A 16990-nucleotide genomic window follows, 5' to 3' on the forward strand; every position below is an offset into this window, starting at 1 on the left:
AGGATCTCAGCTCATTTGCCATGCCATTCCTGGACGGTGATGTGGAGAGCACGGACAAAAATGCTTCTCGCAAGGTAGGATTTATCAAAGCTTCCCCTTCTTTGCAGTGCTTGAATCCCTTGTGGTGCACACAATTTGTCAGGCTTAAAAAAGACTGGGGTTTTCATCTTCCCTGCCACACCATTAACCTGTTGAGAGTGGTGCACTAAGGCAAACCCAGTGGCTTTTGCTGACCTTACCGTGACAGTGCCTGTGCAGTATAAACTGTAAAGGATGCAAGCTGCTGGTGGTATTGCTGTAAATACTGCAGATGTTGTGTGTAACACAGCTGTAAATCAGTGAGGTGATGTTGCATAACTATATAACAGGAATATCTTTACCTTACAAGATCTGAGGTGTTGCTGCAGAAATATACACTGCCCAAAAAGGAATCTGTGGCTGTTAGTAGGTTTTCCTGGAATTGCCTCCTGATGGCTGCTCTCTCTCTCTGGAGGGTTTAACTGTTCACTGTCCTTGATCTCTCTGTCCTTGGCACTGGAAAAATGAACTGCCTTCATTTGCTGAAGCCATAGTGGTAGAGCCTTCCCATGAGCAAAGTAGAAATCTTCCTCCTCAGTGTGGGATTAACTCAAGGTTATCCTTCTGGAGGCATTGATTTGTTTTTCTAATGCTATTAAATTAAGCCAATGTAGTTACAGAGTTGCCTTGCTTTAAAAAGGATCAGGGCAGCACATTCAATGGATGACATTGGGGATGGTTATACAGTGCCTGCACAATCTTCAGAGCAATAAAAATGGTGTGTAGGATGTGTCATCTTCAGGTCTTGGCCTCCTCATTTTCACAAAGCACTGAAGTACAAGCTGGGCTGCTAAATGGAAGCCTCCTACCAGCCTCGTTTTGGGTTTTGCAAAAAGGCATTCTCCTCCAACCCATCAACCCCCAAAAATTGATCTTCATCTACTCCTCAGACCAGTTTCACTGATCACAGTATTTACAAGGCTGTGGACCTCCATGCCCATTAAACCTGCTACAAGCCATGAGGCAGAGAGTCTGCAGTTTAGGTTAAGGCAGGCAATGTAATAAACACTCCTTAGTGAAGCTGATCTGCCTCTAGAACAATAATAACTTAGCTCTGTTGACAGCATGAGTTTCTATTCCTTTGCACCTCACAGCTAAGAGCAGATATTTTAAGAATTTCTGCACTCCATCAGCAATTGAATACATTTATAACATTGGCCTTGTTCTTTTCTGTGCTGGACCTTTTAGTCTGAGGTAGGAATTGCTGGTGTTGGGGAAGTCTTGTTGTTGTAGATGCCAGGGAAGCTAAAATATACAGTACTACCAAAAGGTGCCTGTTTGGAGGGTTTGAATAAAGGGAACAATGTGATGTTTTTGGAAGGGATAGTAATGCTGGAAGAAGGCAGAGGTTTCTGGCTAAAACTTGATTTTTCCATTTAGCACCTTCTTTCCACAAAGAAAGGTGAGAAAGATGAATCGCAGTCATGAGGAAATAATGTGCCAAGGCTAATTGCCCTGATGTGCAGAATTACATGTTATCATTTAATGACTTCCACTCTACCATTCCTGAATCCTGTCATTTTCTTCCAAGTGGTCTGAGGACTATTTTTTTACAAAAGCACAGAATCATTGAGGTTGGTAAAGATCTCTGAGATTATTGAATCCAACCTTAGGTGACCACCTGGCCTTTGGTAAGTTCACGTCTTGGGAGAACTGGAAGGACATTTCAATAGTTGCTCTTCTTTTTTTTTGGCATTGCTAAATGCTGGGGCAAGTTCTGCTTATGGAAGTGCAAGTGACTTTGGAATAACCACAGAGCTGGGGCTTAATATCTGAAGTTGTATTTTTAACTGACCTTTTAGACTGAGTGTGTAGGACCTAGTGTTTTTTCCTACTATTATACTTGAGCTCTGTTCAACACATGCAACAAAATGGTAAGAAGGGAGCTGGCAGTGCCCCACTTTTGATAAAAAAGAAGAGATAATATTTTAAAATCCATTGCCACACAATGGATTGACATCCAATATGTCATTTTCCTCCATGAGAAGTATGGGATTTTTATTAGTAGTTAACGAGTAGCATCAGACTGCTGATTTATTTAATTCTAACTAAAACATTGCCATTCCCTACTGCTGATACATAAAAAAGTCCCTAAGTTATTCTTCAAGGAGGAAGGTTTTTCTTAGTTCAAGTTTGAAACCACTGTATCATTTGCAACTTTTGTCTATTAAAAGTCAGTATTTCATCAGTACTTTGGCTTTTTCCATTCACTCATCATGCTGGAGACAGGGAATTCATCAGAGATGTCTCTCTTCCTGCACTTAACTCTTCTGTCACCTGGGCTATAGATCAAGAGTAGTTAACAAGCCATTTTTCCAATCTGCCATTAATTTAATTCTCTGTTCTTTTTGAAGGGCTTTTAGAAACTGAATTAACGTTTTTCACAGAAACTCTCAGCAGTTTACCATGCAAGTGTCTCTCAATCATTGTCCTGTGACAACAATCCTCATTACACAGCTAGGAAATTCAAGTCTAGCATTATTTGTTCAGCTTCACATAGCATTTTTTTGGCAGCAGTGGTAAAGTGACACACATTTCCTGAAGTTCAGCTTTAATCACTTCTCATTAATATGTCTACTATTATAAATGATGTATTCTTCTTTCCTTTATGACTAATGGCAGGAAAAGGATAGGAATAGTTTTCACCCTTCTGTTTTGAAGATGGAGAATATAATACTGTGAAGGATCTTGTGTAGAAATATTTGGCCTGGTGTGGTGGAGAAAGGTGCCTGGGACAGATATTTTTACCCTTCTTATTGCCAGACAAAATACCATAACACTTGTGTGGGTGGCTTTGTCTGGTGTTGCTGATTGCCCCATGCTCAAAGGTGGGGCTCTCCAGAAATGGCTTAAATCCTTCCTGCACAGAGGACCATTAAAGGCACAAATATAGACAAGGATAACTGGGAGCTGAAAAGCAATGACATTTACTGCTTTTCCTCAGCCTGGGGTCAGGCAGTGGAAGAGGGGTAGTTTAGAGACCTGGAAAATCATGAGTGATTGGGAGCATCATTCAGAAAATAATTCTGGTACAGTGTGGCAGGGCAGCAGTCAGGGAGGAGTTCCCCTCTGCACCCAAACAGCTCTTTCAATTTTAGAGGTCTTCACACCTTGAATGTTTATAGATCTTTCATCTCAAATGTAGGTTAAAGGATAAGGTTTGGAAATTACAGGAAACTGACGGCCATTATTTTCAGCTTAAAGCCCAGGGCTGTGAATGATTAAAAAAAAAAAAAAAATTACACAGGAAACTTTTTTTATGAGGAGTCAGCTAGCAAATTATAGATGGAGGAGGGAGGAGGTGGGAGAAAAGACATCTGAAGAATAATATTGATCCATTTCTTTATGGCAATAATGGAATTGTCACAAAAATATAGACAAAAGCTTTGAAAAGAAGCATGCATTAAAATTCTTTTCTCTGTGTGGGGACAAAGCTGGGGAGATGTTTATCTTAGATTACAAAGGTGGCTCTATCCTATTAATAGCTTAAGTGTCTTCAAAGCACAAGCTGTTAAAGTAAGATATTTTAAAATTAAATCCAAACAACTCTGATGAAACACTCTTGAATGAAGTGGCAGAGCTTTCTCTGCCAAGTGTTGATTGTGAATAAATCATGGAGCAGAGATGAAGTTTCAAAAGACTGCAAAAAAGGCAATTACTGTGTTAATATTTATGTTTGCAATTAGGATAATGTACAGGTTTGTCAAACATTAGTCCTGAGCAAAACAATGAAATAGCTAATGTTGGCTAGTTAATGATGCTGTTATAATGGACTCATTTGGATTAAAATTAATTGTAAATGGCTCTTATTGAACAAATGTGGGGGTTTAAATTAACTATAAATTGGGTTGAGAAATGTCATAGCGTTGGTGTCAGGTATATAGAAAATAGCACAAGTCACTTTTATTTAAGAAACTGGAATGAGACTGAATAAACATGGAGCCTGGTAAATGAATAAAAACCTGGCTGCTAAAATAAATGGAGACTCACCAGTGGAAAATTTTGTTTCTAGGCAGACAAAACATTCTGCTGCTGTACTATATCGTACCTTATCAGTGGTTTGAAAGACAGACAGACTCATTACTGGTACAATTTGTGGTTCATACAAAAATGAGAGGGGAGAGAGTGGTAAATTCTGAGTGAGACTCTGATGGAGAATGACATGACTCATTTAAAATGCATTTTGCAAACAAACAGCCCACCTCCATTTGGCCAATTTGTGATCAGTTACATCTAGGAGCATCAAATGCAGACTTTTTGGGAAATCTTTCACAAAGCCTGAGTTAGATTTAGAGAATAGCTGTAGGTATTCAGCTGTTTGTGGATTCTGGATGTGACTCAGTGGTTAAAGGATTAGTTTGGGTTCAATGAACAAATGTACAATGCACAAATGAAGGAATAGACTGAAAGTAGAGGTTTTGTTCTGACTGTTTGGCACTAACTCGCTGTTCTGCTATCAGCAATGCAGGGAAATGTGGTCCAGGAATTGTTGGTCGACTAGAATCAGATTATTGCAGGAGTGACTCCAATATTGAAGGATTCCAAGGAGTGTTTTGTCCTGCTACTGGTCCCAGAATTCTTTTTGTTTTGTTCAGTGACTCATGGGAATGGCATGAGCAAACCCTGGATAAGGGAAGAGAATTAAAAAAAAATTCAGCCCCTCCTTCCTCATTCACTGGCAAATAAATCTCCTTTGGATTTACTGTTAATTGTCCATTTTTATGAGCAGTGAAGATGGGGAGCAAGTCCTGGACAGTGCCACAGCCTTGGCATAGGGCACCTGCAGTGGATGCAGGGAGCCTCAGGGCAGGGCATGTGCAATAACCACTGCACTGTGGTGTGCACAGCTCCTCCCCATCCTCTGCTTTGAAATAAATGTACTTAGGGATTAGGAATTGGACAGGGAGCAGCCCTGCTCTGCCCTTTCCTAATGCCTGTTTTCTGTCTCTGAGCAGCCCTGCTCACTGCTGGAAACCTTCCCCTGACCATGTGTGCAGCAGTGCAGAGCTCCCAGAGCTTGCCAGAGCACCAGCCTCATCCCATTGTATTTTAATCTGGGAAAGTGTCATTGTACTTCAGTTTTGGGAAGTGACATCTCTGACCCTGTAAAACACGGTGCCATCTCAATTGGTACAGCTCATGCAGAAGGAAGGGGACCAGTGGTGCTGAATGTGACACTGGGAGAGCAAGTCCTTCATTACCTTTCAGTCTAATGAAGTCAGCTCTTGTGTCTCTGTGAGCTCTTTTATTCCAGCAGAATGAGAGAATCATCCAATTAACTTTATCAAAGGGCTTTTTTTGTTGGGATTCAGTGGAAGAGCAGGAAACAAGTGCAGACATCTATCTGCTGTATTGTCTCTAATTGTGTTTACTGTCCCTGTCAAGGATGGTGGGAGGTAATTCCTTTTCTGTTACTTGCCTCTCAAAAAATTTTAAGTGAAGAGGCAAAATAAAGGTCAAATAACTCACTGTTGTAAAATCATACAAACTCCACAGTGCTCCATAAATGTCCTCACTGTTGAAGAAAAAGGGAACAGAGCTCAGGAGCATTTTATAATTTTCACTTAAATTCAAAAGTATTTTGAAAGGCTGTTTAGATTGAGCCCATTTGTATTTGACAGAATTTTTTTTCAGCTTGTTTTGAGAAATGAAACTAAATTCACCACTGAACCAGAGCCAGAGATTTCTCAGAGAGAACATCCTCTGGGAAGGCTATGTGCTCAATCCAGGATCTGTTGCTGGGGCACCCTTGGCAGGAGAGCAGAGGGGATGGCTGTGAAGAGGTGCTGGGCACAGGCAGAGCCTGGATTTCCAGTGCAGTCTCTGCCTGGCCATGGTCAGGGTCTTCTCAGGAGAGCTCATTGATTTTTCTGGGCATGCAATTTTGCCAGGACGCTTCTCTCCCCTCAAGTTCAGTGCTCCTTAATTTCTAGGTTGGGACCAGAAATTTCTTCTTAGAGAGGACTTTATCAGGCAAAAAAAAGGAGTGATCAGATTTCCAATATAAAGCAAAGGAACAAAACTAACAATGTTGGGAAAATTTCTGCCTGTGGCAGGGCTGAGATGGGTGCTGTGGGGATGACAAGAGACCGGTTTGTGGTGAAATACGAATAGTTTGCTATCTTAACCCATTGCACTGAGGATTTTCATATGGTAGTGATTAAGTGTGGTGCACTTCAATATTTCTTGTGAAATAAGATGAAGAATTGCAGGCCAGGTAAGAAAATAAATGAAGGAAAAGATTGATATTGAAAGGATGAGTGCTGGATAAAGGGACAGAACTGGCTGGGGTTTCCCCAACGTCACTCCTGGGTCTTTGCCAATAAAGCTGAGACAAAAAATAGAAGAACAGCAACCAAATTTATTGCAGATGCAAAGGAAATTGATTTTTTTTAATTGTAGGGAGGAATCTTATACAGGAAAACCTGGATGACCTTCAGGGTGGATAATTCTTAACAGCACAAGATACAAGGTTGTTCACTTCTTGTGTGTTAACCAGAGCAACAAGTAAAGGAAGTCAGGGAATGTTCTCTTGGTCTGAAGATGAAGGGTTTGGGCACAACCCTGTTGCAGAGCCAAACTCTAGGCTAGGAGAAAGGAAAAGGAGATCAGCAAGAGAGAAAGATTCCATCATCCAGGTGAAATGACACGGGCAGCTTTCATAGTCTTATTCCTTGTAGTGAAATCTTCCAGAGCTGCTTGACTTGGAAGTCACTATCACTTTATGTTTCACTCAAAAAATGGAATGCTAAGTCTGCTAGATGCCAAACACTGTAAGACATGTCTCATTTTGTTGCTTTGTTTTCAGCAGTGGTAATAGTTCTGGAGGTATTTTCAAAACATGCCTGTGATCACTTAATGTGTACAACTGGGCAAAATCTCTCCCTGATCCCCAGCTGGGGATCCTTTTGTGCTGCAAAGCATGAAAACTGATAACAAAGAGCATTTCAGGAGATTTTTTTTTTTCCTCAGTGCTGTGTGAGATAACCAGTTTAGCCTTGAACAAGTGCAGTTGGTCACTAGAACCAGCACATCTGATGTGGAACAGGGCTCTGCTCACCTCCCTTGGGGAGCACATTGCTGTAGGCTTAGGGTTACACTGGCACTAGCACCAAGCTGCTGATTTAGCCCTGTTCCAGTTCCACTGCTCTCTGCAGGCATAAGGTCAGGGGCTGACATTTCTCTCCAGCATAACCAGTTTTAAGATTTAAGGAGTCGAGTGTTGGGCAGAGAGCTCAAAGGTCCCATTTATGCTTTGCACAAAGCCAACACAGGAAATGTTTTGTGGTTGGTTGGTTGGTTGGGTTTTTTTGTTTTGTTTTGTTTTGTTTTTGGGGGGTGGAATTTGTTTGGTTTTTGTTTGTTTGTTTTTGTTGTTGTTTTTTTTTAATGGCTGAACAGTCTTAGTACTTAGAATAATTCTTCAAATTTTTTATTAGATGTTATTTGTGCATTGATTAATATTGTACCTGCATTGTGTGTTTGGATTCCTTATCTCCAAGAGGTCAATTGTCTGTTTGGGACAAAATGAGCCATAGCCCCATGTGCATTTATGTTGGTTTTAGGTGTGTTTCATATTTCTGCCCATCCTCTCTTTACAGCTTCTCCTGGACCAAGACAAAGACAGTGCTTACTAATGTGAGAAACCAGGGTGTAATACTTTTATTTTGCTACTAAAGCTCAGCTGGGAGAATAGTTATCTTTCCAAAGCACATGTGGGAGTTTTCAGCCCACCTACCTGTCACAGCTTTAGGGAATGAGTCCAAAAAGCATGAAGAACAGGCTGATGAATGATCTAGCTGTGTAACCTGCCTCTAGCATCACTGCCAGAGTTGTCACACCAAGCCTGCATGGGTTGATGGGGTTTATTCCACAGCAAAGATTCTTCTGCATTCCCAGCTGAAGCATGAAAATGAGCATTGCCTTATGACTTTTGGATATGCTGTGATAACTGTTGCTGCTGATTTTACTTGCAGAAGTACCTAATCATCTTTTAAAACTTGCAATCCATTAGCCACAAATGATATTCTAAACAAGGAATCCTGTTGTAATTCCCCAAGCAAAATCACAAGTGTTTACCCACCGTGATGGTGGGTGTAACCTGTGTGTAATTAACAGGCTGGGGAAGAATTCAATGTAGTAATTTCCTTTAATTTGGTAGCATGCACATGTGTATTTAGCAGCGTGCCCCTGGTGCTCTGACAATTAATTAATTCATCTGCCTGGCACGATGGAGAGAAAGCAACTGGTTGTGATTGCAGTAAATAAAAACACCCTGCTGCTTCTGCTCAGAATTTGAGAATAATTTGCTTTTGTGTCTGGCTTGCATGTACAAGGGAATACTGACCTTTTTTACAATTTGTTGTTTGACATTTTACATCTCTAAAATTACTTTAGTGTGTAAGGACACAGCAGTTGTTTTGAAGTGTCTCCTATCAGTGTGTCATTTTAACCAAACAAGCATGAAAACAAAGTTAACATGAAGCATTAAGGGTAGTGCCAGAAAGAGGTCCTTGGCTTTACAAATGTCATGGCTTGTCACTTTAGGAAAAAATATAATGAACTTGCCATCCTGGAAACACACCTAAACTACAGTAGCTATGGCAGATTTGTATCATGATTAAAATAAGCTAGAAAATGTTCTTACTCCTCACTTTCAGGCAGCAGACCTATTTAAATTGCAGTGCAGAAGGAGGTGCCATTGTGCCACCTGGTTGTTTCTTGAACTGTGTAGTTGTGAAGAGAACAAGGCATGAGTAGTCTCAGATGATTTACAGATTATATTTTAGCAAAGTTAATGAGCTTTTATGAGAAAGCTGTCACTTTGGGACTGTTTTACCCATGACAAAAGTGCAATTTGTTTATTAATTTCCTATAGTGTGGTTATTATGCCTGGTCTCAGGTGAGAGACTGTGCCCTATTATTCTTGATAAGTACTCACTGGGAGACAGTCTGAGTGCTGAAGGACTTAGAGTTGGAATAAAGGAGATGCAGTCCTCATGGCAGAATAGATTTGTAATTTGGAATGAGTTTTCAAGATTGCACACAGAATCCATGACAGAGCTAGGAGGCAAACCTGAGCCTCAGGCAACTGCATTAAGCATGAAACACTGCTTTTTTCTTCTCTTATGGAGACTGTCCAGAGTCTGTTGTTGCTTTTGGTAGTTGCTATTGCTTCAGTTAGAATTGATTTATCTTTTTCAAAAACTTCCCCTTGAGGACAACTGCTCCCCTAATTCATCTGTAAAAGGACAGATATATGTTTGAGACATTTTTGCCCAAACTGTCAAAAACAGAAATGAAGTTTTAAAAAAAGTTGTTCTGTCTCTTGTCATTCATCTCTGTGCTGTGCAGAGGAACACAGAGCAGAATACATCATCTCACCAGGGCTATGCTGGCACAAGTCTGTGCCCTTCTCAGTGACCCACACTATTTGTGTCCATCTTCCAGACAAGGTGCCACTTCCACTTGCCCTTTAGGTTAGAAACCTTCCCAAAAGGGAGATTGTAATCTCTGCAGGCCTTTCTCCAGTTCCACACATCAGGACCTGCTCCAGCTCTGTCCCATCCCAAGTGGAAAGAGGAGCTGGTCCAAAGCGCACGTGCAGGACACAGAAAGGTCTACAAGGGGGACCCTGGGTTATGGACTGAGCAGCTATTTGGCCATTATGCTGCTTGTGCATATCTCTACACATGTTTTGCAGCTGTGAATAAACATTATTTTGAAAAGAGAGTTGTTTGCATGGGTTTTAAACTTTGCTGACCATTTTTAGTTGGGTTAATACACACAAGCCCTTCACCAACCCAAAGCAGAGCATATGTGCCTATGAGGTTTCCTTTCATCTCAATCATCCTAATGAAAGATGCTATTTTTACCTAAAATGACTCCCATGGCAGCAATGCCTTTACCTAACTGGACTGACACACATCAGGAAGCATCTTCACAGGCCTGCTCCATCTCTCTGGTTTGTGTTGAGTAATTGGGCAGAGGCATGCAGGGGGCTGTGGGCACATCCAGCTTGGCCTTGGCTTGAGCATTCCCTGGTGACCTGAAACCCACTGTGCCTTCTGCCAGGAACAGACCCCTTCATTCATGAGAAATGCCCACAGCCAAAACAGCAGCCTTATACCCACAGAACTACTTTGTGCTTCCAGAAGGAAATAAACTCTCTGTATAGCCCAGGCACGTGCAAATCCCACAGAAATTTTGGATCAGCTTCTGTTAATTGTATAGGGAGGAGAATTTAATCTTAGTTCCTTTTTTTTTGTTTGTTTTTCTGGGTTCTTTTCTCCCCCTCACTGGGCGAGCACACACAGTACAGAGCTGTCCTGTGCACAGATATTTCCACTGCTGGAAAGGCAGCACAGGTCCCAGAAGGGATACAGCTGTTAGAAAGGTCATAGCCCAGCTCAGGTTATTAGCAGGAGCGTCATCACTCTAAAATGGCTCCTCTATTTTTGGGATAGAAGTTGCAATCCTACAGTTGTGGCTGTGGCCAGCATCATGGAGGCCTGTCAGGCACTTGGGGACTTGTGTGCTGTGCTGAGTCACATCATGGGATGGAGATTTAAGAGCTGATTTAAGAGGGGAAGACTTTGGGGCACCGTGTTTCCTTAACCACAATCATTCATTGCCTTAAGTAAATTCATTGCCAGTCACCTTTCTTTTGTCTGAGGAAGGAAAAGGTGTTTGTGACAGATAAAAGCAGTAGACAAATTCCTGCATTATATGTGTGCTAATAAAATGTATCCACAGCTTGAAATGTTTCTGTGAAATTCAGGGTGTCTTTAGGAGCAAGGGGCAGCATGAGGCCAGAGAGGTGGCACACACACACCTGTGTGTCAGTGGAGGCGGGTGCTGGGGAAGGTGAGCTCTGGCTAATCCACCACCCCAACAAACAGTAGTTGGCTCTGTTGAGACAAATTCAGAGATCCTGGAAGCCTGAACTGAATTAATGGAATTTTTCTTTTTTTCTTCTTTCTTCTCTCCTCCTCAGGTGGACGAAAGCTACTCAGCCGGCAGTCCTTCAAAAGGCCTTTTCTCAAAGGGGCTGCAGAACCGACCTTCCAGCCCCGTTTCTGCCCCTGTGAGATCCAAACACAGTCCTGGCTCACCCAAAACAGTGTTCCCCTTCCCCTACCAGGAGTCTCCCCCACGCTCCCCACGCCGAATGAGCTTCAGTGGGATCTTCAGGTCCTCCTCCAAAGAGTCTTCCCCAAATTCTAACCCGTCTACCTCTCCTGGGGGCATCAAGTTTTTCTCCAGATCAAGAAAAAGTAAGAAATTGCTCATGTTATTTCAGGAAGATACACGGTACCTCTGGGCTTGGCCCATTCTTTACCTGCTGTAGTGAAGTAAGTGCAGATGAGGCATGTGCTAATTGTTCATTATCTCTTTCACTGACCGTGTGTTGTGGGTTTCTGATGTGCTGGCCTTGAGGCGTGACTTCTGCAGGGCCATGGACACCTCAGGGGCACCTACACAGGGCTGAGGATGGAAATCACACTCCTGTGCTGTGTTTAGAAATCCTTTGTCCACGTTAGTGGGAGTTTTCTGGGTGGTTTCAGTGAGGCTGGTTGGATCTCAGTGCCAGGACTTGAGAACAGCTGGAGATGTTCATGGGATGTGTGGTGGGTGTGGGCACTGACATGATGCCACTCAGGAGTTGCAGGTTCTGTAGACCCCAAAGGGAATTTCAGCTGTGTTCTTTAATTGGTATGTATTTGCCCTATTGTAGGAAGTGCAAGTCACCTTTGCTGGATGGAAATAAATTTAATTTTTTCCAGTCAAATGACCATTAAGGGGATATTTGAATATGAAATGCATAGCAAACCTCCTTGGCTCAGGGCAATTACTATATACAGCTTTATACTGGGCAAAGATTTTAACTCTTCAACAGCGTGGGTGCTATTAACACACTGCTAGAACTCAGAAATGAGCAGGATTGAGAACGTGCTTCAATTTCAAAACTTTCTTACTGAACAAGGTTTCCCAGTGCTGGCCAACAAACCAGCCTGGGCTGCATGAGGGTTTGGTGGCTGTGGGAAAGGGGCAGAGTTACAGGGGAAAGAGAGGAATAATATCTTGCTGGATTGTGAGACCACAGTGAGTTTTCAGTCTGTAAATAGAAGAAATAATGAAAAAATGTTGGCAAATCTTCTGTGACAATGTAGGTACAGAGTGGTCATTCTTATACCTGCATTGGGCTATATGTTTCCTGCAATGTATTTATAATTTTCAGTGATGTTAAGTAGTAGAGAGGGACCTTCTCATTTTTTTATGAGAATTTGTCTTAAAATCATTGGCTTGAATCAGAACAAGTTATTTCATAATGACTTGTGCACAAGAACACAGCAATACAAACCCATGGAAGACTTTTCTCTTGGTTTATCAGAAGTGCTGCTAAAGGTTAATTGAAATGGTATCTTTTCCACTCCTTGCTTCTCTCTAAAACACCATCAAGAGACTGAAAGTAGGAGTCAGTGTTTCTGAAGGACTCAGAGATGGCTCTAAACATCTATTCAAGGACATTTGTTCATCCCTGCTTGAAGTTCAAGTATGCTTTTTACGCTCCCTCTTGTTAAAACTTCACAAGAATTAAAACCCATTTAAGCTCTTCTTGCTAGTCCACATAGGTTCAAATATGGCCTTTAAATTTTGGCAGTATTCTGCTGTTGGAGTATGCAGAGAAGGGCTCTCTGCTGCATTAATAGCAGCAATTTAGACTGCAGAGCAAAGCCATCCTGGGACTTTGTAATCGACTTATCTAAGCAGCCAGCACTATTTAAGTCCCAGCTAGATACAACAGATTATTAAATAAAGGAATCTTCCAGGAGTCAGCAAAATCCTTTTGATAAGGTCACATCACTGCCTCAGGAGCAGGCTTGGAATGGGGCCATGCTCTATTTGAGCTAACAGAAAATATCCATGGCCCTGCTGCTCTGGGAGCCTTGCAGGAATTGCACTGGGCTTGGTGCTCGTGGTCTTTCATTCTTAAGGCAAGACAGACAGCCTCTTGGAAAGGGTGTGCTGATTTTAGTTGGTGTTTAAATTGATAACTCTTCCACAGCTTTTTGCAAAACAGAACATTTCTTATCATGTTTTCACAGCATTTAGCTCTCTTACAGTGAGTCTGATGCAGACACCTACCCTTCACTACCACATTAAAGTAGATTTTATCAAAAATCTGCTAAACAGGGGCAGCAAGGAATTACACACTTAGAGTTTACTATATTTAATTAACTTTGACAGGATTTTATTTAGCAAAACCCTTTCAGGACTTCTGGAAAAATATGGGTTAGCATTTCTGCTGTGCTGTTATATTTTTACAAGCAATACTTCTGCATTCTGCTCCTTTGCAAATAGAGTAACCCCATGTAGTACAGAAGAGTAAGTTAATTGGTTATGTGCTACTCAAAACAAGGTCTCTGTGGCTTGAACAGCATTTCCTGAGAGACAAGGCTTCTCAGACACTCCTCAGACCAGACTTGCAGAGGTGCTGTGCTGAAGAGCTCTGAGAAAAGCTAAACCAGCACGTGGCTTCACATTTCTAAAGGTGCTTAAATGCTTCACTGCTCAAAATTGTCACAACCTACGTGATTAAAATCCCATTTTTTTCAGACAGCTTGGGTTGCCTGTGTTGAAAGTGAGTGGGACTCAGGTTGTTTTATCACTTCTCAGACTGTGAGTGGGACTCAGGTTGTTTTATCACTTCTCAGACTGTGAGTGCATTGAGATCAGCTGGACTTGCTGTGTTTGCCTGCCTTTACATCCCTGCTGGTGCTGGATTAATTGCATTAAAATGAAAATTAACAGACTGCACTCTGAGGATCACCAGCAGGTCAGGGGAGGTCATCCTCCCCCTCACTTGGCACCAGTGAGACACATCAGCAGTGCTGGGTCCAGCTCTGGGCTCCCCAGTACAAGCAAGATGGGGACATACTGGTCCAGTAAAAGCCATTGCTTACTGGGGCTGCAACACATGGTGGAGGGGGAGGAATAAAAAGCAGGAGAAGATCTTTGTGCTGTCTTCAGATTCCTAATGGGGTTAGGGCAAGACAGTGCCAGGCCCTTCAGGGATGCCCAGAGAAAGTGCAGGAGTCAGGAGGGAAGTGCCAGGACCGTGTAGGAAAAATGTTCTTGGAGGGGCTGATGTGGCAGCAGGGCTCCAGAGGGGCTGTGAAATTGCTGTCCTGGCAGATTTTAATAAAGTGACTGGACTAGGCTCTGAGCACCTCAGTTTAAAGCTGCTTTGAGCAGGGATCAGAGCAGAGATCTGCAGATGTCCTTCCCAGCTGTGGCTCTTCTGGGAAACTCTGTTCTGGAGTCTTCCCTTTGGGTTTATAGCAAGTCTATGTTTTATCCAGGCAACCAGCAATCAAAAAAAAAAAAAACAAAATAGAGCAGATAAAAGTTCACAGGGACCTGGGGTTTGTTTTTGTCCCCCACTTTATCTGAAAGGAGTCTGTGCTGCACTCCTTTCCTGTCATCATGAGCAGTATGTGGCGGAAAGTAGGTGCAGTCCTTGTTTTAAATAACATACCCCATCTTCCCTCCACTTCCTCCTCCCACACATTGTTCAAAACATAGACTAACCTGTTACGCTGCATATTCCTTGTTTTTCTTGGAAGCAACTTCTTCCTAGCTTGTTTTCATTTTAAATACTATGTGTGGTATTTGCAGCACTTGCTTTCCCATGTAGTTGCTCTTTTCCAAACTAAGTTATTTTGTCTTTTGAATATACACAGTTTAGGAAGGGCTAGGGTAGGACAATGGTAAAACAGAAAGTGATCTGCAGATGTGAAACCTAAAATATTTTACACTTCAGGCTGGGAATTTAAAGGTTTTGCTCATCTTCAGTATTTTATTATTGGTTTCAGCAATGTCCAAGAGCTCATCTTTGTGCCTCTTCCCTTTGGTTACCCCAGTTCAGTAGCTGGTCATAACCTCACAGCTCTGATCTGACAAAAGATTTGCCTTGCAAGAAAAAAATACCTTCCCACAACATGTGCTTGGCTGCCAGCCACTTCAGGTAGTCCATAAATAACAGCAGTAAACTGCTGGTTGGGGCTTCACATTCAGCTGCTTGGGGCTTCACTTTCAGCCTCCCACCTCTGCAAAAAATCCACCTCAGGTCCCTCTGGGAGAGGCTCTGCAGTGACATTTTTGGGTGAGGTGTGTGCTTGGCCCCCTCTCTTTGAGAAGTTCACTGCAGAAAAATCCAAGATAGCTCTTTGTGTGCTGGGTTTCTGTACAAGTGCTCTGAAATTTAATAATCAAATTTATTTAATTTTTCATTTCTTTTTTGTCTGAGTATTTCTTTGCAACAGCACTGTTAGACTGACAGCTGAAAACTGAATATGGATTGGGGTGAATTAAGCCTGGCTTTGAGGTGAATATGAATATGAGGCTATGGGGTGAAACTGAATATGGATTGGGGGTGAATTAAGCCTGGCTTTGAGGTGGTGCAGAGGACTTTTTAGTGCTGTTTCCTGTACTGTGATGCTTGGTGAATGCATCCCCTCAGTGCTGCTCACCTTACACCTCCCAGAGCCAGGTGCTTTCTGCAAGTGGAGATTGGCTGCAGCACCTGGACCCAGAGCTGCCTTCAGCCTGCAGCAATCCAGCACTGTGTGTGTATATCAAAGGACAGGAAAGGTTGTTGTGATTTATTGGGATGCAGTGGAAAATGTTGGAGCTGGGTGTGATGTCAAAGCAGAGAATAAGAGATGGATACCACCCTGGTTTTGGCTGGGATAGAGTTAATTTTCCTTCTAGTGGCTGGTACAGTGCTGTGTTTTGGATTCAGTACGAGAATAACGTTGGTAACTCCACTGGATTTGTGTGGCCAGGTTTTGGTAGTGGGGGGACTACAGGAGGGGCTTCTGGAAGCTTCCCCCATGTCCAACAGAGCCAGTGCCAGACGGCTCCAAGAAGGAGCTACTGCTGGACAAGGCTGAGCCCCTCAGCAACAGTGGTGGTACCTCTGGAATAACAATGTTAAGAATGGGAAAATATCCTGCACAATTAAGGATGTACAGCTCAGTACCACCAGCAGCAGTGTGGGCACATGAGCAGTCATGGAACATTAAAGTAATTACATTCTAATTGGATGTGAGTGCATTAGTGTGACCTGTAGCTTGCAGTAGCCTTCCACAGAGCTGACACTGATTTCACAGATTTTCTTCAGGGACAACAGGAGCAAAGGGTGGGTGAAGAGGTGCAAGTTGGAGTTTGAGGGGCTGTGAAAAGTGATTTCAAAATTGGCATTGTAGAACTGCTTCCCAGTTTGTTTTAGGCTGGCTCAAAACTGCAGGAACTGCTCTCATGAGGCACCAGTTGGGGCTGCTGCTCCAAGACTTGGTTGAGTCGTGGCTGCAGTGGGGAGGCACTTGCCATGTGTGTCACTTTTGTGAGAGGTGAATGCCAAGAGAAAGCAGTGACACTTCTCAGTAAAGCAAACCGAGGTGATCCAAAGTAAACACAGGAGCATGACCTGCACTGGGAAGAAACACAATGCAGATGACACTTTTCTTGCATGAACTCTCCCTGCACAGCAAAAACATGTACAAATAAATTAGAACAGCTTTATTTCACCAAGTGGAAATCAGGGAGCTACCCCTGCAGATAGGCTAAAATCAAGTACCCTGAATATTTTATTAGAAGTAGATGTTTGTATGAATTTTAATTCATTTAAATATACATTTAAATGTACATTTTTAATGGGTCTGAATGTCTCATTTGAAGGACATCAGAGCATTTTCCAGTGCTGCTTCCCCTTCTGAAGCAATTGGTTCAAGTAACAAACAGCAATACTCCTGACACATTAATGATGCTATCAGTTTTACCAGTAAAAGGAATCAATTAAAAGGTTTCCATTGACCTAAAGCTTTGGGTTGAGGTGCATGGGATC

At 42.4% G+C, this 16990-nt stretch overlaps 1 protein-coding gene across 3 annotated transcripts in view; it reads left to right on the forward strand.

The window, feature by feature from the left end:
- The window catches only part of PRKAG2 (protein kinase AMP-activated non-catalytic subunit gamma 2), a 209972-nt gene that overhangs the window by 64379 nt on the left and 128603 nt on the right, over positions 1-16990 (forward strand). For 2 of the 3 annotated variants that reach the window (XM_041408426.1, XM_041408428.1), the window contains exon 1: positions 11302-11432. Coding sequence is in view for 1 of the 3 variants with exons in the window: in XM_041408424.1 (XP_041264358.1) it covers positions 3-74; positions 11075-11354 (352 nt within the window). In the remaining 2 variants the exon portion in view is untranslated. Of the gene's footprint in view, positions 1-2; positions 75-11074; positions 11433-16990 lie in introns of those variants that run through there. The other variant, XM_041408424.1, reaches the window with a different exon arrangement.

The sequence above is a fragment of the Onychostruthus taczanowskii genome, unplaced genomic scaffold, assembly GCF_017590055.1.
Source record: "Onychostruthus taczanowskii isolate IOZ18803 unplaced genomic scaffold, ASM1759005v1 scaffold3, whole genome shotgun sequence".
Lineage (NCBI taxonomy): Eukaryota > Metazoa > Chordata > Aves > Passeriformes > Passeridae > Onychostruthus > Onychostruthus taczanowskii.